Source organism: Pezoporus wallicus, unplaced genomic scaffold, assembly GCF_028554395.1.
Source record: "Pezoporus wallicus isolate ANWC-B61680 ecotype Strahan unplaced genomic scaffold, APGP_CSIRO_Pwel_v1 scaffold_7383, whole genome shotgun sequence".
Lineage (NCBI taxonomy): Eukaryota > Metazoa > Chordata > Aves > Psittaciformes > Psittacidae > Pezoporus > Pezoporus wallicus.
Window position 1 is genome coordinate 1,877,696 of NW_026636323.1, and position 25,858 is coordinate 1,903,553.

At 49.4% G+C, this 25,858-nt stretch overlaps 2 protein-coding genes and 1 long non-coding RNA gene across 3 annotated transcripts; 2 read left to right on the forward strand and 1 right to left on the reverse strand.

Annotated features, from left to right (window-relative positions):
- Nucleotides 1-8,028: 8,028 nt before the first annotated feature.
- On the reverse strand, nucleotides 8,029-12,718 carry LOC130594255 (SUN domain-containing protein 3-like). The gene is made up of 8 exons (XM_057400019.1): nucleotides 12,714-12,718; nucleotides 12,268-12,397; nucleotides 11,958-12,042; nucleotides 11,665-11,780; nucleotides 11,393-11,560; nucleotides 10,969-11,055; nucleotides 10,358-10,429; nucleotides 8,029-8,154 (listed from the first exon to the last, which is right to left on the reverse strand). Exons 1-8 carry the CDS (start codon nucleotides 12,716-12,718, stop codon nucleotides 8,029-8,031), a joined length of 789 nt encoding a protein of 262 aa, XP_057256002.1.
- A 3,801-nt stretch (nucleotides 12,719-16,519) lies between these two features.
- On the forward strand, nucleotides 16,520-17,242 carry LOC130594237 (uncharacterized). Its single transcript, XR_008971027.1, has 3 exons — nucleotides 16,520-16,631; nucleotides 17,027-17,097; nucleotides 17,192-17,242. It is a non-coding gene; the product is annotated as an uncharacterized LOC130594237 (long non-coding RNA).
- A 441-nt stretch (nucleotides 17,243-17,683) lies between these two features.
- Nucleotides 17,684-20,152, forward strand: LOC130594256 (SUN domain-containing protein 3-like). Its single transcript, XM_057400020.1, has 7 exons — nucleotides 17,684-17,688; nucleotides 18,005-18,134; nucleotides 18,360-18,444; nucleotides 18,622-18,737; nucleotides 18,842-19,009; nucleotides 19,347-19,433; nucleotides 19,973-20,152. Exons 1-7 carry the CDS (start codon nucleotides 17,684-17,686, stop codon nucleotides 20,096-20,098), a joined length of 717 nt encoding a protein of 238 aa, XP_057256003.1. The 3' UTR covers nucleotides 20,099-20,152.
- Nucleotides 20,153-25,858: the final 5,706 nt, after the last annotated feature.

Below are 25,858 nucleotides of genomic sequence, written 5' to 3' on the forward strand. Positions count from 1 at the left end.
CCAGGGGTGCTTGTTCAGGCTTTTTTCTAAGTTCAGGCTGAATGCTGTCATGACCCAGGCACATATTCCCTCAGCACATACCCTGGGCACAGCAGGCTCAGGGAACATAAGCCTTTGGATAGGCTGAAGGAAAGACAGAGAGAACAGGCAAGCAGCATGATACACATCACTGGTGAATTTGCTAAAGGCTACTGTACAATGGGCATGACTTTGTTATCACACCTGGAGCTGCAGCCTTTCAGTCCCTTGCTGATAGACCTCAGTTACAGCCCCCATTCATCCTAAGATGAAGCAGTTTGTTTCTCCATCTCCTACTGCAGCCAAACCTTCCCAATGAAAAGCACCCCCAGCATCCATATTGCTGTAAATGAAAAAGTTGCTCTAATGAATTGGCAGGAAAAACAGCTTCACAGAAAGAAGATCCATTCACAATTGCCCCTCGCATCCAGAGGCTTTTGTGCTAATTAGGAGTGACACCTTTAATTTCAGTATTGAAACCCACAAGAGCTAACAGATCACAGCTTAAATCTGTGACATCGTCAACTCAGGAGGCAGCTCAGCAGTTGTGTCTTTTTGAGTCAGTGGCTTTTTTCCCTACGATGCCTTGAGAAAAGGTTTACTTGTGTAATGTCTACAAACTTAAAATAACAGGGAATATTTAAATTGAGGTGGAAAGCAATTTAAAGCCCAGCTCAAACTCTTGTGCTGAAATCTCTAACGGTAGGAGAAATGTGCATTTCCAACACATAACTAGGAAGAGACAAATAGAGGGTGTGGAGTGTTACTATGGAATGTTAATTACAAGCAGATCCTGAATCCCGGGGTTGAGTTCCAGCCAGTTGAGGACACATATTGAAATATACTTAGCGATATGCTCATTTCTGCTTAATTACTTGTGGGACAAAGTGCTCGCAACCAAAGGATATTCCTTTAGGATGCAGAAGATAGCTCTAAGAAGGATTAATAAACGTAAAAGATACATGAAGCCGTATGCATCCACCTACTTGCCAATTAAGGGTATTTCACAATAGCTTTTTTTCTCGCGCTCTGTATTGTCTATTTTAATGTCCTAAGTGATAAGGTTTCCACCACTTCCCTTGGAAGATTAGAGAAGTCTCACAGCCAGGATATTTCTGCCTGTGATATTTAGCCTGCATTGTCTTCTATTATACTTCAATAAGGAGGTTTTTGGGGGGGGGGAAATATAACCTAAATAATTTCTCTCTCTCCTCATTAACTACACCTTATTGGCAGACACAAGGGTTGCGCTGTAGAGAGTCTAGAAAGACATTTTTGTTGAACCAAATTCATTTTTTGCCATGCATGAGTGCTGGAGCAGCAACCAAGCAGAGCAAAAGACCTGCGTGAGAAGATGGAGAGGGCTCCCTACAGTCTGCCTTATTCTCCAGACCTCCCAAATTTCATATTGTCTGAGACCCCTGTACCATGTACTCCACAGAGCACAGTGTATGCATTCTCTGTGCTTCAGATAATGCAACAGGGCTAAACGGCAGAAGATGGCTGGTAAGGACTGGCAGCCAGGCTGCTTGTCCTCGCCTGCAGACTGGTACCATTGTCCCTTGTATTCCTAGATGGACTCACTCTGTCAGTTGACCTAAAATGGTAGATGATGAGTCAAGACAACAGCTGCATCAGCATGAACAGATGATAGGCTTTGCCCCAAACATATGAACTTCCAACTGAGGTACAGAAGGTAGGAGCCAATTATGCGAGCCTCGTGAGCATGGCACAGGTCTACACTGTCTGCCTTGCACATAGATACAGGCTCAATTTCACCTCAGCATGAGTCACTAAGGACTTCGACCTGCTGCCCTCATCCTCCTTCCTACCCTACACTTTGTGAATTTTTCTGCTGCTGTTAACAGGGCTATCTGCATGATAAGACACAGAGAAAGTCCTCGACCCCTTGTAACTTGAAGGAGACACGTAGCTTTCTCATCTCAAAGTCAGATAAATCAGAAGTGCCGGTGCCGCACCAGCCATAGATGAAACCTATGTCTGCAATTACTTTCAAAGTCAAGTGGGAAGAATGGCATCAGACGCGATCAAAGTGCAATATCATCTCATTGCCAGACAGCAGCAAAATCGAGGCAATTTACTGCTCCCAAAACATATCGAGGAGCGCAGGTGATAGTCAGGACCTGGAAGTAACCACCAGTGTCATAAATCCACTTGAAGACAGCGTATTTCCACAGGCTGACAAGGCAATAAGCTGCACTTGGGAACACAATGCATGATGGTTTAGCTGGCATGATGTACAAGGTACAAGATAACATCACACGTTCCCCAGTCCTCCAGAGAAATGATGTTTACCAGCTGAGAATACCCCTTACACTTGTGATCATCCACGTGAGGAGAGTCCTCTCTCAGGGCATGCAGATTTGTGTTGCTGCCTGTTTGTGCTGGTTGATAAGAGACATTCAGAGGATGCAACTGTCTGTCAGTAAGTGGCTGCTTGGCTTTAGAGTAAATGCAAGATGAGATATCAACAGAGAAAAAAAAAACAAAAACAAACAAACAAAAAAACAAAACAACAAAAAAACAAACCAAAACCAGGGGGCTGGAAATTACTGAAAAATGAGAAAGGGAGAGAAAGTAGAAGTGTAGTGTAGATAAACACCATTGTCAGTTCTTTCTCTAAATCTGCCACTTCTTTATTCCTAAAACCACCTGAGCAAGAGGATACTGACCCTGCTGTCTGAGTCATATGCCACAATCTCTAAGGTCAGTTCCAAAGAAGCAAGTGAAGGCATCTGAACAAAACCAAGGAGGACACTGGCTTCTTGACCACTAAGGCCAACCCAAAGTCCCACTGGCAACAGTCTTTTGTTGACAGAAAAAGAGCACTTACACAGGCAGTGGTGAATCTGGGGCAGCACAGAACTGGGATCTGAATGTTAGAATCATACATCAATCTAGATAAATATTATGAACTGAAAAAGGCAGGGAAAAAAAAAGGAACCCTATGCAGACTTCTCCTGAAAAGAGATCAGCTATTCTTCTTCACTGGAACGGACTCTCAGTTGTAGGCATGGTTTTCAGCCCTGTCCCTGTCTTTCACAGCATTTTTTAGTCATGCTCAGTCTGGGCTCCTCTCTTCCAGTGGTCAAGGCCTTCCAGATCACCTTTGCATCTCTGTTGTTCCGCGCCCTGGACATGTGGGACAATAGAGCCTCAAAGATGAATAAGAGGGATGAAATGGAGACTGTGAAGAGGGCATAAAATGAGGCAAAAGACAGAGCACTCTCATTGAAGTATGTTGAATAGCTGAAAAGATCATGGAAAAAGTGAGTACAGGAAAGTTTAGCAGACAAGTTAGAGTGCCCAGTCTAGTCCTTTTCGCTTTGATGAGACCTGGGTAGAGTTAACAGTAGTCTAAAAGCCACAAAGCTTCTTTCTTCTTTCTGATGACTCCCCAGCTAGATTGTCTCCAGGTCATCACTCTCATCTGTTCCTAACTCAAGCTAAGGCCGTGTGAATATCTAATGGCAAACCTCTCCATCTCCAACAAAGTCCATTAGCACAAGTTCTCTGACAAGTTATGACATTATGCTCCCATGACAAGAGGCAAGTCAGTCATGATGGACTTCCACCACTCTGATTTCTGCTAACCCAGCAAACTTCCTTTAAAAATCTAACATGATCAAGGGCACCACCCAAGGTATGACACAGTCTGTCAATGGAGTTCCTTACAAAACATGTGGAGAGGAGAAAGGTGTGGGTTATGTGAGATCATCCTTTCTGGTGATAGTAGTACAGGTCCACGTGGGATGTCAGTAGCTCAAGTTCTACATCTTTTCCTAATTCCTACCTCATTTTCCATACACTCTCCTAGTCATACTTGCTTTGGGCAGCTAGGAGGAATAAAGATAGCACATTATGCTATTTAACCCCTGGCTAACCTGTCCACCATCACAATAACTTACTCCATAGATTGTATATCTGCACTTCATATGAGTTATCTCTTTTAAGGAGTAAAAGCAGAGAACAGCTCAGCACAGAGGGCCCAGATATGTCAACGCACCTTAATAAGCTTAGATTCAAAGATACAGGAACAAATACCTGGTCTCATGTCACGATTGCTTTCTCAGTGCATATGGGTGGCAGGCAACATCCAGAACAATGCTACCATTTGGTGGCCAAGGCAAGCTAATACTGAAAGGAAGAAACAAACTGCTAGCAGGGGCCACTACAAAGTACAGTTTCTGTATCTGTTTGGAGGACAATCTCTTAGGTATCAAAATTTTTGAAGAATGGTTTCAAGAACACCATGCCTGAAGAGCCTGAAAGCAGATTGTAGCCTTAAATAAATTGTTGGGTTTTATTTACCTACATGCGTTCTTGGATCAGCTGAAATGCTGGGGTCAGAAGAAAAGATGGAAACAATGGGTATCTTTTCCATACTTAAAAGGTGACTTATAAGAAAGATGAGGACAAACCTTTTAGTAGGGTCTGTTCCAATAGGACATGTGGTAGTGATTTTAAAGTAAAAGAGGGGAGACTTAAACTAGGTATGAGGAAGAAATTGTTTCGATGAGGGTGATGAGACACTGGAACACATTGCCCAGAGAGGTGGTAGATGCCCCATCCCTGGAAACATTCAAAGTTAGGTTGGACTGGGCTCTGAGCAACCTGATCAGTTGGAGATGTCCCTGCTCATTGCAGAGCAATTTGGGCTAGATGACCTATGAGCGTCCCTTCCAGACCAAACTATTCTATGATATTTCGTGGTTTGCTTTTCTTTTCCTTTGCTGGCATCTGAGGCACAAGTGTTTCCTTCAGTGTTTCCCATCATCCTGTCCCAAGTTGGAGCACCTGCCAGCAGATTCCCTCCGAGGAGGACCATTCAAGGAATTGCCACCCCAAGAAAGGGAATTTTTCAGTCCAACAAGAAGTTGCACAGAAGACATCTACTTTGCCAATGAAAAACTGAAGGTTTCAAGAACGGAAAAACCGCAACCCCAAAACTGCCAAAACCAAACAGCCTTTTGTCCAAACCCAGAACTTCTTTAGCCAAAAAAATACTGAGAATTTTGCTCTCATTTTTGCCAGAACTCAAAAATGCCCGTACTAATTTGTATTACTTGCTTTTATTTAGCTGGTTTCAATCAAAGCCCGAAATCTTCTGCACAAACCAATTCAAAGCAGCTCTCCTGTTATAGAAACTGCAGCATCTTCTGGTGCATTGTTCAGATTAACATGAAGGGGTCTAAACACACTGAAGGGGTGAAGCTGAGCAAAGGAAACACTTGCCGCATACTCTTCAGTGCTTTAACATTTGTCCTTGACCTTTTAACACAGCAGTAAAGGAAGGAAGCAGAAGGGACAGTTTGCCATTAGTGTTGCTTTATACTGAAGCTAATTCTCCAACATTCATGACCAGCACCAACACTGAACTTGTCTAAGGCTGGGCGTTGCTGTGCCACAAAGCTAGATACTCAGCAAAACCAACAGCTTGCTATTCTTCCCGCAAAGTACTTGTAACACTCTGCTTTATACCAGAAGGACAGTGTTTCACTTGCAAAATTAAGAAATGCCAGATTTACCTTGGTATGAGCAACTTTAATCTTTTCCTTTCTGATTCAACCCTCTGACACAGGGAATGAAGCCAGGTTTGCCCTTGCCTGTGCAGCAGAGGACAGATAACTTCATCTTACAAGAGATGCCATACCAGGGAGATCAAAAGAGGCACAGAAGAACAGGTGAGAGTCAGCACTGAGCAGGCAGGCTATGCCTATGCCAATAAATTAAAAAGCATGAAGCACATTTCTGCCTCCCACCAGGCCAAGGGGCGCTGCGTGGCTCACATACAGACTGCTAATAGCCACTGCCTCCCCTCAAGAGCGTACCTGTAACCATGCCATCAAGTGCTTGGCCGTGGGTTTCTGGGTTTCTCCTGGGCCTTATTTCCCCCCCCCCCCCCCCCCCCCCCCCAAGATACAACTGTTAATTTTTCCTAATAACCCACTAGAGTGGTGTTTCTATAGCATAGGTCTGGGGGACATGGGGTTCTGTGCCTCTGGGAGCTTCTTCTCTGCTTCATGCCCAAAGATCCTGGAGCATGTGCTCAAAGCACCATGACCCAGAATCATCCTAAACTGTGCTAGATTACTGCTAGAGCCCAGGGAGGTGGGAGTTGCTTCCAGCCTGGCACCACTCACTGGGAGTGAGTGAATGAGCTGTCTGGCTGGGTTTAAACCAGGACAGTTTTTCTGGCACCCAACGTGGGGCACAAAGTGTTGAGATAACGACAGATCTGTCCGGATTAGTAGTCCCCCCCCCCGCCCCGGGGGGCTCTCCCCTTCCCGTCTGCAAGAGGCATGGGGAGGAGAATCAAAAGAATGCAACTCCCATGGGTTGAGACAAGAACAGTCCAGCAACCAATGTACAACACAAATCACCACCGCTACCACCAATGACAACAATGATAAGAGACAATAACAATGGAAGAGAATATGATACCACCTGCCGAGAAATGAGTCTGACCCAGAAGACCCTGTGTCCTTCAGTGTAACTCCCAGTTACCTCCCACCCCGGGCATGACGTGCTGTGGTATGGAATACGTCTTTGGCTAGCTTGGGTCAGGTGTCCTGTCTCTGCTTCCTCCTGGCTTCCCCTCCTCCCTGGCAGAGCATGAGCCTCACAAAGTCCTTGGTCAGGGTAAACATTACTTAGCAACAACTGAAAACATCAGTGTTATCAGCACTGTTCCCAGGAGTAAAGTCAAAACGCAACACTGCACCAGCTACCAAGAAGGAGAAAAATTGACGGCTACTGCTAAACCCAGGACACCTTCTTATGTTGAGGACAACAGAACTGCACACAATACTCCAAGTGAGGTCTCACGAGAGCAGGGTAGAGGGGCAGGATCACCCCCTGTCCTGATTATTCCAATATAAAACCTAAATTAAATGCTCTACGAGTCAGTAGTATGAATAAAGTACCTTCAGATCAAGTGAAAACTCTCCCTATTGACCTAGCAAGATGACTATGCCATGTATGATTGTGGATAAATAACAGCATTGCCTCTTCGCCAGTACCTGACTCTGTACTCTGGGGTTTTGATTTATTAAGAGCAGGGGATGAAAAGTACTCTCGTAGGGTTTGTACATTACCTTCCTGGACTGGATCTCTGGGTGCTAGTGAAGCATAGCTGGGAAACTGCATGTCCTTGCAAGAGGCCCTCCAAGGCACAGGGCTGTCACTGGTGTCTGCATGTGCTGGTGTTTCAGCAGATGCAACTACTCTGTGAAATGTGGGATACAGACAAAAGCCAGAGTAGACACCACCTTCCCAAAATAAGTCAGAAAGGTAGATATAGTGCAAAAGCTAGTGAGATGCCTTCTAGGGGCAACTGGGAGTCATAGGAGACCCACAGCTGATTTGCCAGCAGAGCTGGACAGGATATTTTGTCAGGATATTCTTTGGAAAGGAGGGAGGGAAAGGCTGCCTTCGCTGGCGGCCGCTGGGAAGAGCCCTGCCCTTACTGCAAGGCAGGAGGCAGAGCCCAGAGAACAGGGAGCTGAGTGTATGGCCAGAGAGGGTGTCCTCAGTCCCTTCAAGCCAGTGCAGCATCTCTGAGGGAAGCCCCCCTCCTGCACGAAGCAGCTCCAGGGAAGATGGGGCACCTGTGAGCCAGGATGTCCCGAGGCCCTTTGTGCACTGCTCGGGAAAGGAGGGCAGGCAAGCCTTGCAGACAAGCCTGCTTCACTCCTCCTCAGTGCCAGCGGGAGGGCTTTCCCGGGGCTGTGATTCTGCTCTCCCAGAGACCCTGCGCTGCAGAAGCTGGAGCTGGACCACTGGGGCTTCTCCTTCAAGCCCCATTCCCCTGTCCTGTCCTTTGCAGCCCAGACCATGAGTATCTTTTTCCTAAGGGAGAAAGTTCCCTTCCCCACTAGTGGTGCAAGCTATGGAAGCATCGTTGGAAGAATGTTTGCAAGGAACGTACTCAAGTCCAACTGCACACATCCTTGTTTTATTATTTTTCCTAAAGTATCTCTAGGGCCTTCAGGTGGTGGTGTGGCTCGCCATCGTCCCATGAACCTGTACTCGGTACACACACGTGTACTCTGGATTTCCCCAGTTGCTCTGCACCTGGAATTTGATGTAACGAAAGGTCCCGGGAAGCTCCTTCTGTAAAAAAATGAGGGGACCCATCATTACACAGGTGGCCAGAGCCACAGCACATCACTGGGGCTCCTGACGAAAGGAGGAAGCAAGGGCAACCACTAGAGGAAACAAGGGAAACACTAGAGTGGTGTTTCTATAGCATAGGTCTGGGGGACATGGGATGTTGCATGCCCTGAGGTGGGGCAGGCACTGCAGGTGCTGACGGCACAATGCCAGTTGGGATGGTGTGCGAGGGCTGGGGGGAACCTTACCGGACACTGGTTCATCTTTGGGGCTGGCTGTGAGCTGTCCTCAGGAGAGTCATCCCCACATTGTTCCCTGGGTGGTCAGGGCTGATGCTTAGTTTGATCCCTGGCCCTCTTTTATTTAGGTATGCAGGAGCACCCTCAGGGCTTGTGTACCTCCTCAAATGTCACTAAGCAGGGCTGTCCATAAGGCAAGACTACACTATAAACAGTAAAAGTCTTCCCAACATCCAAATGTAAGAACCTCTGACCATGAAGGTTAGGTGGAGAACTGATTCAGAGCAGCCCTGTAGATGCTATCTACATCAGCTATGTAGATGCTATCGTAAGTATTCTATGATTCTATGATTCTATTAATTCAGACATTGTTCTCACCTTGCTTGAGGCAGAGGGAGACCTTGAGTGGTGGCCCCTGCCCTCCCCACCATTTCCTCCCTGCAGCAGACACCTCAGCTGCAGTCCCCATGCATAAGAGGTGTCCCAAGGAGCAAGTTTCTGTACACCTCTGCCTGATGGCTGTGTTGACTCCAAGTGCCGTATCTCCTTTGACGTCCTAATTTTTCTACCTTCTCCATGGGACAGCCAAGCAGAGTGCGATGTAGAAATCTTTGGCAGAACAGTGAGTGTCCCTGTGTGTCCTCCCAGCATGATGCTAGGCTCATGGGTCTCTTGGTAGGGCTCTTCCTCTACAGTGCAACTTTGAACTGATGTGTTTATACGACCTCCAGTTTCAGTACTACCCCAATGGCAATTAATCCTGGGATGTCTGCTTTGCATTGCACTGTATTTTCAACCCCATCCTGCTTCTTTGTAGCCACTGTTTAAACTCAGGCTAATTGTAATCCCAAAGCACTGCTGAAAAGCCAGCTTTTAAGACAGCTTCTGCACCCCCTTTTATCACTGCAGGGATGTCTTACTCCTAAGGCAATGCCTACCTAGATGGCTTTCAAAGATATAGCTCAAGAATCAAGAGATGACTTGATGAGACACTGGGAGAGTCTGCCCTCAAATAGTATGGTTTCAGTCTTCCATGCTACTCCAAACTTTGCAGCAGTTCCTCTGGTTTTCAGCGCAGGGCTGTGATAGCAGACCTGCTTCCCACATTCTGTCATCTCTGGCTAACACAAGTCCTGCAGATAACAACACATCAAGGGTCCCGGTCTCCCACGCAGCAGCCTTTACACCTTGACCCTCCCTTAGCACCCAGCAAAAGGGGAGATGGGCTTTGCAGCATGATCGGAAGGAGAATGTGTCTGGCCTCTGATGGCTCAAAGGAAAGGGGGAGGGGGGGCAAGGCAGGAGGCAGAGCCCAGAGAACAGGGAGCTGAGTGTATGGCCAGAGAGGGTGTCCTCAGTCCCTTCAAGCTGTGGGTCTCTCAGCTCAGCCATGCACTGCACATAGGTGTGACCTGCCTGAAGAAGGGCTCCCCCGTTCATCACCTTGCCGAGCCAGCAGGAGGCCAGGCAGTGCAGCATCTCTGAGGGAAGCCCCCCTCCTGCACGAAGCAGCTCCAGGGAAGATGGGGCACCTGTGAGCCAGGATGTCCCGAGGCCCTTTGTGCACTGCTCGGGAAAGGAGGGCAGGCAAGCCTTGCAGACGAGCCTGCTTCACTCCTCCTCAGTGCCAGCGGGAGGGCTTTCCCGGGGCTGTGATTCTGCTCTCCCAGAGACCCTGCGCTGCAGAAGCTGGAGCTGGACCACTGGGGCTTCTCCTTCAAGCCCCATTCCCCTGTCCTGTCCTTTGCAGCCCAGACCATGAGTATCTTTTTCCTAAGGGAGAAAGTTCCCTTCCCCACTAGTGGTGCAAGCTATGGAAGCATCGTTGGAAGAATGTTTGCAAGGAACATACTCAAGTCCAACTGCACACATCCTTGTTTTATTATTTTTCCTAAAGTATCTCTAGGGCCTTCAGGTGGTGGTGTGGCTCGCCATCGTCCCATGAACCTGTACTCGGTACACACACGTGTACTCTGATTTCCCCAGTTGCTCTGCACCTGGAATTTGATGTAACGAAAGGTCCCGGGAAGCTCCTTCTGTAAAAAAATGAGGGGACCCATCATTACACGGGTGGCCAGAGCCACAGCACATCACTGGGGCTGCTGACGAAAGGAGGAAGCAAGGGCAACCACATGTCCCCTTGCAAGGGCCATGGAGGAGCCCTCTGTGCTTGGAAAGCAAAGGCCCTGAAGCCTTGCTGAGCAGAGCATTGGGAACCGGAGGAGCACTGCTGCCGGTGCAGCCGTGGGATGTGAGGAGGGTCTCACTGAAGGTAAGATGTCTGCCTCCCTCACTCCCACCATCTGCTCTAGTGGGACTGTTTCCCTTCCCGGTCCCCTTCCCACTGCTGCTTTCTCTGTGCTGCCTGAAGAAAAAGGAAAGCCCTTAAGGTGGGACAGCTGTCTCTGGCAGCAAAGCAAAGCCCCATTTGGTCTCCTCTTGCCATCCTCCCCACAGGAGCGAGGAGCATGGGAGAGCAGGGGCTGGCTGGGGTGATACTCTGCACTGTTTCCTCCAGGGACTTGCAGACAACCCTGCCTTCTTCCCAGGCATTCTGCCACAGCTTTTGCAGTACCTGCACATGGAACGTCTGAGCGATCCCCTTGTGCACGTCGTAGGTAAATGTTCCCAAGAGAGTTTCTGCCGTTGCCTCATCCACTCCCTTGAAGACAAGAGACAAAAGAGACAAAGGGAGTGGGTCAGGCTCCAGCAGGGCACCAGGAAAAGGGCATGCTGAGGCTGAACCCAGGAACCCTTCCCCACCTCCCTGGGCTCCAGCAGTAGTCTAGCACAGCTTAGGGTGATTGTGGGTCAGGGTGCTTTGAGCACATGCTCCAGGATCTTTGGGCATGAAGCAGAGAAGAAGCTCCCAGAGGCACAGAACCCCCACATACCCATAGGGGATGGGGTGCTGAGAGGAGGTGCCACAAGAAGCACATCTCAGGTATGTCTTTTCTCTTGGGCCAGCCCCCCCTGAGAAGCACAAGGCAAAGACTTACAAAGACAGTAAACTCTCTGGGCGCGCTGCTGACTTCCCCAGAGGGAGACACTGCCTCGGAGATGTGCCAGACGGTGAAAGCTGTTGGCCAGATGTGCACAGGCAGCCGGATGACCACATGGCCCTGAGATCCGTGGAAAGGCCAGCAGTTGCCAGGGGTAACACTGGGCTGAAACCAGAAAGCCATGACCATCAGCAGTAAATGCTGTGCACTTGGTCTGCCAACCTGAAAGCAAAGAGCTGAACCACAGGTCAGGCCTTCCCCTGTCATACCTGCAAGATTGTCACTGGAGGGTTTGCAAATAAGAAGGTGAATAGAGAAAGCAGCCAGGTCATCATGCCTTCCCCACCGTAACTCTTGGATGTCCTCTCCTCATCGATGCTGGCACCTGACATGAAGGTGGACAGAAGTTGACTAAGACAGTGCAGAGATTAGGAGGAGCAGCAGTGCATTACCATGTATTTCTCAGGCTTGAAAGCAGAGCTTAGCAGAGCCCGGGGCAGTGCCAGAGCCCGGGGCAGTGCTATACATAGAAGGATGGCAGGGATACTTTCTGTCTACATACCTATGGCTTCCAGAGCCCAGTCAGGCATCAGGACATAGTTCTCAAGCACCTTCTTAATTGCCACCTCTGTCAACTGCAGAATTTCCTGGGGAAAAAGTGGGAACGGCAAGATGGCAGTGAACACAAAGGCACATGGGGCAGTTCTGCATGAACACCGAGTCCTGGCACAGAGCCGAGGAGCATCTCTGTGTCGGACAACCCTAGGCAAGAGCTGTCGAAAAAAGTGATGACTTTGAGAGTGCCGAGAGGAAGCAACAGGAGGGTGCCCAGAAAGGCAGCGAGGTCTGTGATCCAGCCCCAGCAGATTTACCTCTATTTGCTCCTCTTGGACAGCATGGTCTTTGAGGACCTCTCTCACAATATTCAGTACTCTTCCCCTAGCAGCATACACCTGAGGCACCTTCTGCTTGAAGTCCTGATTCACCTGGGCCTGTGAATTGCTGGAAGCAAAGGAAAAGCAGGTCTTGACCAGCAGCTGCCAGCCCCTGTGGGCAGGCTCCAAATGCCATGCAGAGAAGAGTCCCATGGGCTTGGGTCACCCCACATCCCCCAGCCCCATTCCTTCCTCCGGCTTACAGATGGCTCCCTTCCACCACCCATAGGGAGGATCAAGATCCCTGGACACAAGGCAAGGGCAGGCAGCACGAGGCCGTCTGAGACAGCTCCACAGGGTGTGCCCCTTAGGAAGAAAGCACTCTTACCCCAGTAGTTCCTGCTCAGCTCCGTGAGGCCTGGACGTCTGCAAAATTAACATACCGCATAAGCGTGAGGATCACTGCCAGGGCTTCCCAAAGGAGACTACCCTAGGTAGAGCTGGAAGAACATCCTGCTGCTTTGAGTCACTTTGGAGAAACCCTGACCCAAAGGTTGGGTTCCCTAACCAGCCACGTTCAGCAGAGAAGCTTTTGGGTCTCCATCTGAACCCCACAGCCCTCCAAGAGGTATGCAAGCAGCAAAGGCACCTTCTGGCACAGTGCTCCCCTCTTCAGCCTGCCACCCTGTGGAGGTCACTGAGGAGGAGCCCCACTCTGAACCCCATCAAGCCACTGAGGAGACTGGAGGATGAGCACAGGTGCCTCCCCCCAACACCGCCCCAGTGGTGATGGGTATTTCTGGCCAGGCACCCCATGTTCTCAGGGAAGGCAGGAGGGCAGAGCCATGGCCTTTGCAGATGCTGACTTCCCCACAGCAAGAGGCGCTTACCCACAACACATCCTTGAGCCACATCGTCGCACCGCACCAGTAGCCAAGAGCTGTGAGTCACATTGTCAAGAGATGATTATTTTCTTCAGGAGCTGGTCCCTCTTCCCAGGGCTGAGGGAACCATTTTTGGTCAGGGATACTCACTGAACAGGATGGGAAGCAGCAGGAAAAGGAGCCTCAGGCCCCTCTGTCCTTCTGGCAGGTGTTAAGTTGTCTAAAAGAGAGGGAGCGCTGTTGTTGCCAAAGCCCAGGGTTGGAACACCTATTTGCCAGGGATCCATTTAGGAGCTCGCTGGGCTACCACATTCCATGTGTGCCCAGCACAGCTGCAAGCCTGAGGGCCCAAGACCTGCAGGTCGTTGAGAAGGTCTGGGACACAAAGACCTCTGGGCCTGACACAGGGACAACAGCCTGGCCCTGCTTGGCTCTCCCCAGAGAAGGGTCAGGGCTGTGTCCCCGGAATGGGGTTGCTGTGCTGCAGGGCAGCGGGGCAGACAGACCCCATGCTCTGGGGCTGCTGCTGCTGCTGCCGGGAAGCCAGGCAGCACACAAGGCTTGTGGCACGATCCCTCCCTGCTCTCTGGGCCCCCTTGCTCCCAGCTGCCCAACCTGGCTGGCATCTCTGCAGACTGAGCACACTGTCCGGGCACTGGGAAAAGCCCTCTCTCCTCACGAGATCCCAGCACCTCTTCGCTATGCGTTGCTAGCTGCTGAAAGCGCTGCTTCGCACTGTCCCCACTGCCGCGTGGGGCGCTTTTCTAAGGGGCAGCTTTATGATCTCACAAGAGAGAACTGCTGGTGCCCATGGCAACCTCAGGGGCACTGCCCTGGACGCCTGGGAGGAACACACCCTGGGGGCAATTGGGAGTAACTGGGAACCCTGAGGGTAAGACAGAACCCTGCTGGGGCTACCTTGGAACCCCTTAGGGCAACCCAGAACAATTCTGGGAACCACTGGGAACCCTCAAAGGCAACCGAGAACCCTTCTGGGGCAACCGAGGGCTTTTCAGAAATGGGAGTAACTGAGAACCCCAAAAGGCTACCAAAACCCCTTCTGGGAGTAACTGGGAACCCCTGAGCACAAAAAGAACTCTGCTGGGGGTTACTGGGAACCTCAAGTGCAACCCCATGCCCATCAGGGGAACAGGCAGTAACTGAGAACCCCTCAAGAACCTGTAGTTACCCCTGGACTACTACAGTAATTGGGGTAACTGGGACGTCCGAAAGGCAACTGAGAACCCTTCTAGGGGTAACTGGGAGTAACTGGGAACTCCCATTCTCAGGAGAGCCTGGTCTGGGACAGTCCATGAACTACATCAAAGAGAGCCCTTCTCAGCTGCTTCATGAGGGCATTATCGCTGTAGAGACTCTCATGGAATCTCTGTTTATCTGTGTTTCCATGGGAGGGTCACTTTGCATGTCAGATGAGGATATTCTTTTTAACTCCTGAAGCCATGAACTCCTGTTTTCCTTGCCCACACACCTGCCTCAGTCCGGAGTCTGGATAAGCCGGCTTTGCTGCCTGACTTTTTCCAGTGTGTTTGCACCTGTCTTACACAGGAGGTGTTTATCTTGCATAGGAGGGCATACTGGTGACTGTAGTATCCACCTGGCAGCAGGAACTCCTTTCCAGTAGCTGAAACAACTCACTGGGAAGGAAAATGCCATAGCTGTACACCAGACTTGCCAGGAGCTCTTTCACTAGTGACTTCTGCATGGTCAAACCAAAGACCAAGGGACCCTGCTTTGTACCTGAGGCTGAAAGCACATTTACACATCACTTTGAGCAGCTGCTAAGCCAGACCAAGAAGTTCTTTCCTAGCCACACAATAAATATGTATTTTTAGCAGCCACAAAAATAGATTTCAACAAATGTCCTTTAAAAACAGCTGGCCTCTGATGGCTCAAAGGAAAGGGGGAGGGGGGGGATGAATGTATCCCTAGAATGAATGGCCTCCATGCACAGCCTCATTTGCAGCACTGTTATGGTTCTGAATGTTCCTGTGCCAAAAAAAAAAAAGAGGCTCCTTCGGTTATTGATATTTCTGCATGACATTTATTTTCTTTATACTGTTATGCAACCCTTCATCAACAGGTGTGGTCACAACATTTAGGGTCCCCACGCTAACAGGAGTGCGAGCCCAGTAGTTTTTATCCCTGTTAAATATCAAAGAGGGATGTGAAATGCTATCTGTTTTTAAAGGACATTTGTTGAAATCTATTTTTGTGGCTGCTAAAAATACATATTTATTGTGTGGCTAGGAAAGAACTTCTTGGTCTGGCTTAGCAGCTGCTCAAAGTGATGTGTAAATGTGCTTTCAGCCTCAGGTACAAAGCAGGGTCCCTTGGTCTTTGGTTTGACCATGCAGAAGTCACTAGTGAAAGAGCTCCTGGCAAGTCTGGTGTACAGCTATGGCATTTTCCTTCCCAGTGAGTTGTTTCAGCTACTGGAAAGGAGTTCCTGCTGCCAGGCGGATACTACAGTCACCAGTATGCCCTCCTATGCAAGATAAACACCTCCTGTGTAAGACAGGTGCAAACACACTGGAAAAAGTCAGGCAGCAAAGCCGGCTTATCCAGACTCCGGACTGAGGCAGGTGTGTGGGCAAGGAAAACAGGAGTTCATGGCTTCAGGAGTTAAAAAGAATATCCTCATCTGACATGCAAAGTGACCCTCCCATGGAAACACAGATAAACAGAGATTCCATGAGAGTCTCTACAGCGATAATGCCCTCATGAAGCAGCTGAGAAGGGCTCTCTTTGATGTAGTTCATGGACTGTCCCAGACCAGGCTCTCCTGAGAATGGGAGTTCCCAGTTACTCCCAGTTACCCCTAGAAGGGTTCTCAGTTGCCTTTCGGACGTCCCAGTTACCCCAATTACTGTAGTAGTCCAGGGGTAACTACAGGTTCTTGAGGGGTTCTCAGTTACTGCCTGTTCCCCTGATGGGCATGGGGTTGCACTTGAGGTTCCCAGTAACCCCCAGCAGAGTTCTTTTTGTGCTCAGGGGTTCCCAGTTACTCCCAGAAGGGGTTTTGGTAGCCTTTTGGGGTTCTCAGTTACTCCCATTTCTGAAAAGCCCTCGGTTGCCCCAGAAGGGTTCTCGGTTGCCTTTGAGGGTTCCCAGTGGTTCCCAGAATTGTTCTGGGTTGCCCTAAGGGGTTCCAAGGTAGCCCCAGCAGGGTTCTGTCTTACCCTCAGGGTTCCCAGTTACTCCCAATTGCCCCCAGGGTGTGTTCCTCCCAGGCGTCCAGGGCAGTGCCCCTGAGGTTGCCATGGGCACCAGCAGTTCTCTCTTGTGAGATCATAAAGCTGCCCCTTAGAAAAGCGCCCCACGCGGCAGTGGGGACAGTGCGAAGCAGCGCTTTCAGCAGCTAGCAACGCATAGCGAAGAGGTGCTGGGATCTCGTGAGGAGAGAGGGCTTTTCCCAGTGCCCGGACAGTGTGCTCAGTCTGCAGAGATGCCAGCCAGGTTGGGCAGCTGGGAGCAAGGGGGCCCAGAGAGCAGGGAGGGATCGTGCCACAAGCCTTGTGTGCTGCCTGGCTTCCCGGCAGCAGCAGCAGCAGCCCCAGAGCATGGGGTCTGTCTGCCCCGCTGCCCTGCAGCACAGCAACCCCATTCCGGGGACACAGCCCTGACCCTTCTCTGGGGAGAGCCAAGCAGGGCCAGGCTGTTGTCCCTGTGTCAGGCCCAGAGGTCTTTGTGTCCCAGACCTTCTCAACGACCTGCAGGTCTTGGGCCCTCAGGCTTGCAGCTGTGCTGGGCACACATGGAATGTGGTAGCCCAGCGAGCTCCTAAATGGATCCCTGGCAAATAGGTGTTCCAACCCTGGGCTTTGGCAACAACAGCGCTCCCTCTCTTTTAGACAACTTAACACCTGCCAGAAGGACAGAGGGGGCCTGAGGCTCCTTTTCCTGCTGCTTCCCATCCTGTTCAGTGAGTATCCCTGACCAAAAATGGTTCCCTCAGCCCTGGGAAGAGGGACCAGCTCCTGAAGAAAATAATCATCTCTTGACAATGTGACTCACAGCTCTTGGCTACTGGTGCGGTGCGACGATGTGGCTCAAGGATGTGTTGTGGGTAAGCGCCTCTTGCTGTGGGGAAGTCAGCATCTGCAAAGGCCATGGCTCTGCCCTCCTGCCTTCCCTGAGAACATGGGGCGCCTGGCCAGAAATACCCATCACCACTGGGGCGGTGTTGGGGGGAGGCACCTGTGCTCATCCTCCAGTCTCCTCAGTGGCTTGATGGGGTTCAGAGTGGGGCTCCTCCTCAGTGACCTCCACAGGGTGGCAGGCTGAAGAGGGGAGCACTGTGCCAGAAGGTGCCTTTGCTGCTTGCATACCTCTTGGAGGGCTGTGGGGTTCAGATGGAGACCCAAAAGCTTCTCTGCTGAACGTGGCTGGTTAGGGAACCCAACCTTTGGGTCAGGGTTTCTCCAAAGTGACTCAAAGCAGCAGGATGTTCTTCCAGCTCTACCTAGGGTAGTCTCCTTTGGGAAGCCCTGGCAGTGATCCTCACGCTTATGCGGTATGTTAATTTTGCAGACGTCCAGGCCTCACGGAGCTGAGCAGGAACTACTGGGGTAAGAGTGCTTTCTTCCTAAGGGGCACACCCTGTGGAGCTGTCTCAGACGGCCTCGTGCTGCCTGCCCTTGCCTTGTGTCCAGGGATCTTGATCCTCCCTATGGGTGGTGGAAGGGAGCCATCTGTAAGCCGGAGGAAGGAATGGGGCTGGGGGATGCGGGGTGACCCAAGCCCATGGGACTCTTCTCTGCATGGCATTTGGAGCCTGCCCACAGGGGCTGGCAGCTGCTGGTCAAGACCTGCTTTTCCTTTGCTTCCAGCAATTCACAGGCCCAGGTGAATCAGGACTTCAAGCAGAAGGTGCCTCAGGTGTATGCTGCTAGGGGAAGAGTACTGAATATTGTGAGAGAGGTCCTCAAAGACCATGCTGTCCAAGAGGAGCAAATAGAGGTAAATCTGCTGGGGCTGGATCACAGACCTCGCTGCCTTTCTGGGCACCCTCCTGTTGCTTCCTCTCGGCACTCTCAAAGTCATCACTTTTTTCGACAGCTCTTGCCTAGGGTTGTCCGACACAGAGATGCTCCTCGGCTCTGTGCCAGGACTCGGTGTTCATGCAGAACTGCCCCATGTGCCTTTGTGTTCACTGCCATCTTGCCGTTCCCACTTTTTCCCCAGGAAATTCTGCAGTTGACAGAGGTGGCAATTAAGAAGGTGCTTGAGAACTATGTCCTGATGCCTGACTGGGCTCTGGAAGCCATAGGTATGTAGACAGAAAGTATCCCTGCCATCCTTCTATGTATAGCACTGCCCCGGGCTCTGGCACTGCCCCGGGCTCTGCTAAGCTCTGCTTTCAAGCCTGAGAAATACATGGTAATGCACTGCTGCTCCTCCTAATCTCTGCGCTGTCTTAGTCAACTTCTGTCCACCTTCATGTCAGGTGCCAGCATCGATGAGGAGAGGACATCCAAGAGTTACGGTGGGGAAGGCATGATGACCTGGCTGCTTTCTCTATTCACCTTCTTATTTGCAAACCCTCCAGTGACAATCTTGCAGGTATGACAAGGGAAGGCCTGACCTGTGGTTCAGCTCTTTGCTTTCAGGTTGGCAGACCAAGTGCACAGCATTTACTGCTGATGGTCATGGCTTTCTGGTTTCAGCCCAGTGTTACCCCTGGCAACTGCTGGCCTTTCCACGGATCTCAGGGCCATGTGGTCATCCGGCTGCCTGTGCACATCTGGCCAACAGCTTTCACCGTCTGGCACATCTCCGAGGCAGTGTCTCCCTCTGGGGAAGTCAGCAGCGCCCCCAGAGAGTTTACTGTCTTTGTAAGTCTTTGCCTTGTGCTTCTCAGGGGGGGCTGGCCCAAGAGAAAAGACATACCTGAGATGTGCTTCTTGTGGCACCTCCTCTCAGCACCCCATCCCCTATGGGTATGTGGGGGTCCTGTGCCTCTGGGAGCTTCTTCTCTGCTTCATGCCCAAAGATCCTGGAGCATGTGCTCAAAGCACCCTGACCCACAATCACCCTAAGCTGTGCTAGACTACTGCTGGAGCCCAGGGAGGTGGGGAAGGGTTCCTGGGTTCAGCCTCAGCATGCCCTTTTCCTGGTGCCCTGCTGGAGCCTGACCCACTCCCTTTGTCTCTTTTGTCTCTTGTCTTCAAGGGAGTGGATGAGGCAACGGCAGAAACTCTCTTGGGAACATTTACCTACGACGTGCACAAGGGGATCGCTCAGACGTTCCATGTGCAGGTACTGCAAAAGCTGTGGCAGAATGCCTGGGAAGAAGGCAGGGTTGTCTGCAAGTCCCTGGAGGAAACAGTGCAGAGTATCACCCCAGCCAGCCCCTGCTCTCCCATGCTCCTCGCTCCTGTGGGGAGGATGGCAAGAGGAGACCAAATGGGGCTTTGCTTTGCTGCCAGAGACAGCTGTCCCACCTTAAGGGCTTTCCTTTTTCTTCAGGCAGCACAGAGAAGGCAGCAGTGGGAAGGGGACCGGGAAGGGAAACAGTCCCACTAGAGCAGATGGTGGGAGTGAGGGAGGCAGACATCTTACCTTCAGTGAGACCCTCCTCACATCCCACGGCTGCACCGGCAGCAGTGCTCCTCCGGTTCCCAATGCTCTGCTCAGCAAGGCTTCAGGGCCTTTGCTTTCCAAGCACAGAGGGCTCCTCCATGGCCCTTGCAAGGGGACATGTGGTTGCCCTTGCTTCCTCCTTTCGTCAGGAGCCCCAGTGATGTGTTGTGGCTCTGGCCACCTGTGTAATGATGGGTCCCCTCATTTTTTTACAGAAGGAGCTTCCCGGGACCTTTCGTTACATCAAATTCCAGGTGCAGAGCAACTGGGGAAATCCAGAGTACACGTGTGTGTACCGAGTACAGGTTCATGGGACGATGGCGAGCCACACCACCACCTGAAGGCCCTAGAGATACTTTAGGAAAAATAATAAAACAAGGATGTGTGCAGTTGGACTTGAGTACGTTCCTTGCAAACATTCTTCCAACGATGGTTCCATAGCTTGCACCACTAGTGGGGAAGGGAACTTTCTCCCTTAGGAAAAAGATACTCATGGTCTGGGCTGCAAAGGACGGGACAGGGGAATGGGGCTTGAAGGAGCAGCCCCAGTGGTCCAGCTCCAGCTTCTGCAGCGCAGGGTCTCTGGGAGAGCAGAATCACAGCCCCGGGAAAGCCCTCCCGCTGGCACTGAGGAGGAGTGAAGCAGGCTCGTCTGCAAGGCTTGCCTGCCCTCCTTTCCCGAGCAGTGCACAAAGGGCCTCGGGACATCCTGGCTCACAGGTGCCCCATCTTCCCTGGAGCTGCTTCGTGCAGGAGGGGGGCTTCCCTCAGAGATGCTGCACTGCCTGGCCTCCTGCTGGCTCGGCAAGGTGATGAACGGGGGAGCCCTTCTTCAGGCAGGTCACACCTATGTGCAGTGCATGGCTGAGCAGAGAGGCCAGCAGCTTGAAGGGACTGAGGACACCCTCTGGCCATACACTCAGCTCCCTGTTCTCTGGGCTCTGCCTCCTGCCTTGCAGTAAGGGCAGGGCTCTTCCCAGCAGCCGCCGGAGAAGGCAGCCTTTCCCTCCCTCCTTTCTAAAGAATATCCTGACAAAATATCCTGTCCAGCTCTGCTGGCAAATCAGCTGTGGGTCTCCTATGACTCCCAGTTGCCCCTAGAAGGCATCTCACTAGCTTTTGCACTATATCTACCTTTCTGACTTATTTTGGGAAGGTGGTGTCTACTCTGGCTTTTGTCTGTATCCCACATTTCACAGAGTAGTTGCATCTGCTGAAACACCAGCACATGCAGACACCAGTGACAGCCCTGTGCCTTGGAGGGCCTCTTGCAAGGACATGCAGTTTCCCAGCTATGCTTCACTAGCACCCAGAGATCCAGTCCAGGAAGGTAATGTACAAACCCTACGAGAGTACTTTTCATCCCCTGCTCTTAATAAATCAAAACCCCAGAGTACAGAGTCAGGTACTGGCGAAGAGGCAATGCTGTTATTTATCCACAATCATACATGGCATAGTCATCTTGCTAGGTCAATAGGGAGAGTTTTCACTTGATCTGAAGGTACTTTATTAATACTACTGGCTCGTAGAGCATTTAATTTAGGTTTTATATCAGAATGATCAGGTTGTAGAGTCTCACAAACCCACAAAAATACTTACAGACCTTCGCACTGAGGACCCGTTTGGGGTTTGACATATGTGCTGGGTCACACTTGGGATTCACACATTTTACTACATATGCTGGATGTGCCAAGTCTGTAAAGTCGGCTGGAATGGGTGGTGCTTTTAATTAACACTACAACTCTGTCCCACACAATGAATAGTTTTACTCAATCAAAAGGGCTACTGAGTAGCTTAGGCTAAGTAGAGAGAAATCTTGTAAATATTCCTTTGCTGAATAACCTCTGAGGAACTCCCTGCTCCATTTATATTGCTTTGAGGTCAGGCAGGAAGCATTGCTTGTGTGCTGAAAATTAAGTTTTTTAAGATTTCTTATAAGGTCTCTAATACTTGTATTTTTAGAGATTTAAAACAGATTGGTATTGTCAGTTTTGCATTCTGAAGGGCATGAGTCTGTGTGGGAATGTCATTCGTGATGTGGCTGGACCATGAACCTTATAACACATAGTTTGCTCCACATTTCACTGACAGCTCTGATGCAATAGGAAAGTCAGAGGGCAAGACACACATTGTATGCAAACAGGAAAATAATTTCTGCTGGGATCTCTTAATAAATGGTAGATAGTTTCACACCTTTGCTGTAGCCTGCTGTCAGCAGCAACAGGGTGCTGTAACAAGAACTGTACACAGAGCAAGGTTCCTCGATAAATTCTTTGTGAGTAGGAGATATCCAAGACTCTACCTGGCTTCTCAAAGACAGAAGCCTGTTGAAGAGGAAAACCAAATATGAGGAGGATGCATAAGAAATGTTCTCTAAGACTAAGCAGTGGTGTGACAAGCCTGACCAAAGAAATTATGAAGGGATAATGGAGACCTAAGCCTGTTTAGGTTTATACAATTTATAAATTAAGTTGGTTATGCACATTTACCTGCGTCCTAGGTTCATCAGTAGCAGTCATTTTTTTCTCTTTCTTAGTAGCTGAAGCAGTGCTGAGTTTTTGACTTTCGGCCTGGGAACGGTGCTGATAGCACCGATGTTTTTAGTTACTGCTCAAATGTTTGGTCTGCCCAAGGACTTTCTAAGCCTCATGCTCTGCCAGGGAGGAGGGGAAGCCGGGAAGAAGCAGGGACAGGACACCTGACGCATAGCCAAAGAGGTATTCCATACCACAGCACGTCATGCCCAGGATGTAACTGAGAGTTACCCAGAAGGGCGAGGACTGCGGGGTTGGACTAGGCATCGGTCAGTGTTTGGTCGGGCTGGGGGGTGGGGGGGGAGTTATCAGTCAGCTGGTGCTGAGGTGTTGTGTTCTCTTCCCTTGTTATTTCCTTTATCATTATTATTACTGGTGGTAGCAGTAGTGATTTGTGTTATACCTTAGTTACTAAACTGTTCTTATCTCAGCCAGTGGGAGTTGCATTCTTTCCAGTTCTCCTCTCCATCCCTCCGGGAGTAGGGGGAGGACAAGAAGGGGGGGAAGTGAGTGAACGAGCTGCATGGCTGGGTTTAAACCATGACAACCTGAAAGAGGGAAAAGTAAACCGCCCCCTGTGAGTCCCTGCTCGCATCAGCTGAGCTGCCGGCTCCTGGAAAGGTCCTGTCGAGGACTTGAGGCTCCCTGGGGGGCTCTCGCTGCTCTGAGTTGAGGCTCCTGGGCGCTGAGCTTCGGCCCGCTCCGGTGTGGAAGGCGTCCTCTCTCGAGCTACTCACCTCAGCAACTGACCCACTGAACCACTGCTGAACTGGTACTGGCAGCAGCGTGAGGGACCACCCCGCATGCAAGACCTGAAGATCTTTTTTTCAAGAGGTTTTGTATGGGCGTTGGTTAGCTCTGCTAACACAGCCAAAACATAAATCTGGACAATTCAACTCAGATTTATTTTCCCACTAAATGAGCAGTTCCGCTTTAGTGTCTCTGCCTGACTGCTGTGCAAAGTTGCACAACACACTATTCCAACTTTTGAGGCATTGCTCATGGTGAGGACTTTGCTTCTTAGCCACCATCCCTCCTTCGAATGGTCACCACAAGGCCTGATGAAATGTACTGGCAGGTGTAAAGTGTTCCTACTCTTGCCTGAAAGGGTCTCTTCTAAGGACTGAGTTTTTGTATTACACCCCAAGCGTGATTTTCCAGGCTGTATTGCCACTCTCTTGTGACGCAGGCAAAGCTTCCCAGCTTTCCTTGCACAAATAACAAATGTGCCAAATCTCACAGTGCTGCTGGGTAGATTTTTTTCTGGGAAAAGCATTTGACAGAGACAGTAAAAACAGGGGTTACCACAGGTAAACACTGCATGGAAAGGGATCTTCTCAACAGACAAAGGAAACACTCCTGAAGCAGAACCTCTCAGGGAGCTCCTTGGCTTGAAAGCATTGACACATCCGTGTTACATCTTCACACAAACACATATACATGCACATGCAGAGATATATTTATACACATATATTCATACATACACAAATGATTATATAAACACATGAATGTGTGTGTATATATGAGTGACTGCCTTTGTGTCTGTGCATGTATAATTTATTATGTTCCACTGTATTTTTGACATTTGTTATGACATCTATAATTTGTGGTCTGAGCAGGCTGAGCCATGAAATGTGGTGAGCCAGACTGTTTGAATGTCTTCACTGAAAAATAGGGGGTTTATTTAACAGAAATTTTCCCAAAACAGTAATCTTGAAATCAGAAAAGAAATAAAATCTCCTTTTTCAATTTCTTATTTTTCATGCCTTAAGGGGAAAGCATGCTCTGTTGCACACCCTCTTTCTCTTTTTTTTTTTTCCCAAGCGCTTGCCAAAGGGCAGAAAAAGCAGCAAAAGGTAAGAAGCAGACATAGGGTTTGGTCTTGGCTATTGTATTTCTCCACTTTCTTCTTTTCTACTCTTTAATGAAAAATAGGAGGTGATATTTTAGGAGTAACAGAAAGCTGGCCTGCCAGTTTGTTTTCTTACCATCAGAATGATATCATGTTTTCCTAAACAAAAATAATTCACAAAAAATTTCCAACAAAAGAAAAAGTCTCTTAGTTTTTTCCATTAAGCGTGTTTACTGAGCGGCATTGGTGTGAATTGCTCTCTGCCCTGACTACCAAGGAAGACATCACAGGAAGCCCTTGGATGAGCAAGACAAACACTGAACTTAGGATGAGCAGCAGAGTTCCTGGCATCCAGGCATCCATCATTAACAGAGGCGTCCAAGGGACTTGCAGCTGAGGCAAGTGGTGATCGTACGTTTTCCCATTGTCTGCTCAGGTCTTCATACCATGTATGATCACCTTTCAAAGGAGAAAAATAGAGAACTGATGAACATCTGTCAGGTCCCAGCCTGGTTCTTGGGAATTAAAAAACACAGACCTGTGTTGCTCCTGGATGATGGGAGGGCAAAGACATGCCATTTGTAAGTGCTAGGAAACAGAGAGGTTTGCGGTCATTCTGGGCTGAGTTCTACATTGTTTGGGGTACCCCTGAGGATAGCCCAACTCCTTCACAGAGATGCTCTCTGTTGCAAAGGCAACACTATCAGCACCAGAAGGGACTCACTGTGATTCTGGGAAGTGAAGAATTACTTAGAAATTATGCAATCCTTTAGAAATCCCAAAATCAACCCTTTGAGCTAGGTGAATTCCTCCCATATGTACCGCAGTGTAGGAGGCCAGTGCAGAGGACAAGCAAGCATATGTCCCTCTCCCACACTATCAGTAGCATTTTAGCACTCATGCTTTTAACCTCGGAACAGCTCAACCATATTTGGGCAGGAGGTAGAAAAACACTGTACTGATGAAGCTTCGATGAATCAGAACCCTCTGTGCCATCAGGTAATGCAGAATATAAATATGCCTTTAAAAGAAAAGAAAAGAAACAATCCAAGAAGACAAATGAGAGCAATGTATAAGTCCCCTCTTTCATCAAGAAGAAATACATCTTTTTTTTTTTTCCTAACTAATCCCTGTATATCTGAAAGCAGAGTTAGACCAGCTCATCTCACCTAAGACCCCTTCATCCAGATACCAAACATTGCCTTTCTAGCTTAATAGTTGGGTACTGGTAATATCTTAAGCATCAAGGCAGTGCTGGGTTAGGCATAATAAAATAGTTATTTATCTGCCAAAACCACAAAACCTAGATTAATAACTTGAGAATTAAAGCCAGATTGCTTGGATGGTAGGTGGGAGAAGAGAAAATACACAGGGAAAGTAAGTGCACTAATGCTTTGAATTTACTTTAAACTAAGTTTGCTCTCCTGAGTAAAGTTCTTGCAGGATAAAAACATTTTATTCATCACAATCAGTTAATAAAGCCCTTTATTCAATTTTGCTTAACTACAGAAGTTTTTTCTTTTTGAAAGAAAAATTTCTGTAGGAGAAGAGAGTCATGTTCATATCCTCTCATTTCAATACCTAATTCATCTTCTATTCCTGTTTTCACATCTTGGAAATTAAAGTACAAGAGCACAGAGAGAAAATGACATTCACAGAAAAGGATACCCTTGCATTCCTGGTCAAAAGAAGAAGGAGACATACTAATTACTGAA

Excerpts from the sequence above, each read along its gene's own strand:
- LOC130594255 (XM_057400019.1), bottom strand. Across the intron at positions 12,043-12,267 it reads TCCAAGAGGAGCAAATAGAG|GAAATTCTGCAGTTGACAGA; the intron begins GTAAATCTGCTG and ends CTTTTTCCCCAG. Across the intron at positions 11,561-11,664 it reads CTCCAGTGACAATCTTGCAG|CCCAGTGTTACCCCTGGCAA; the intron begins GTATGACAGGGG and ends TTCTGGTTTCAG.
- LOC130594256 (XM_057400020.1), top strand. Across the intron at positions 18,135-18,359 it reads TCCAAGAGGAGCAAATAGAG|GAAATTCTGCAGTTGACAGA; the intron begins GTAAATCTGCTG and ends CTTTTTCCCCAG. Across the intron at positions 19,010-19,346 it reads CCAGAGAGTTTACTGTCTTT|GGAGTGGATGAGGCAACGGC; the intron begins GTAAGTCTTTGC and ends CTTGTCTTCAAG.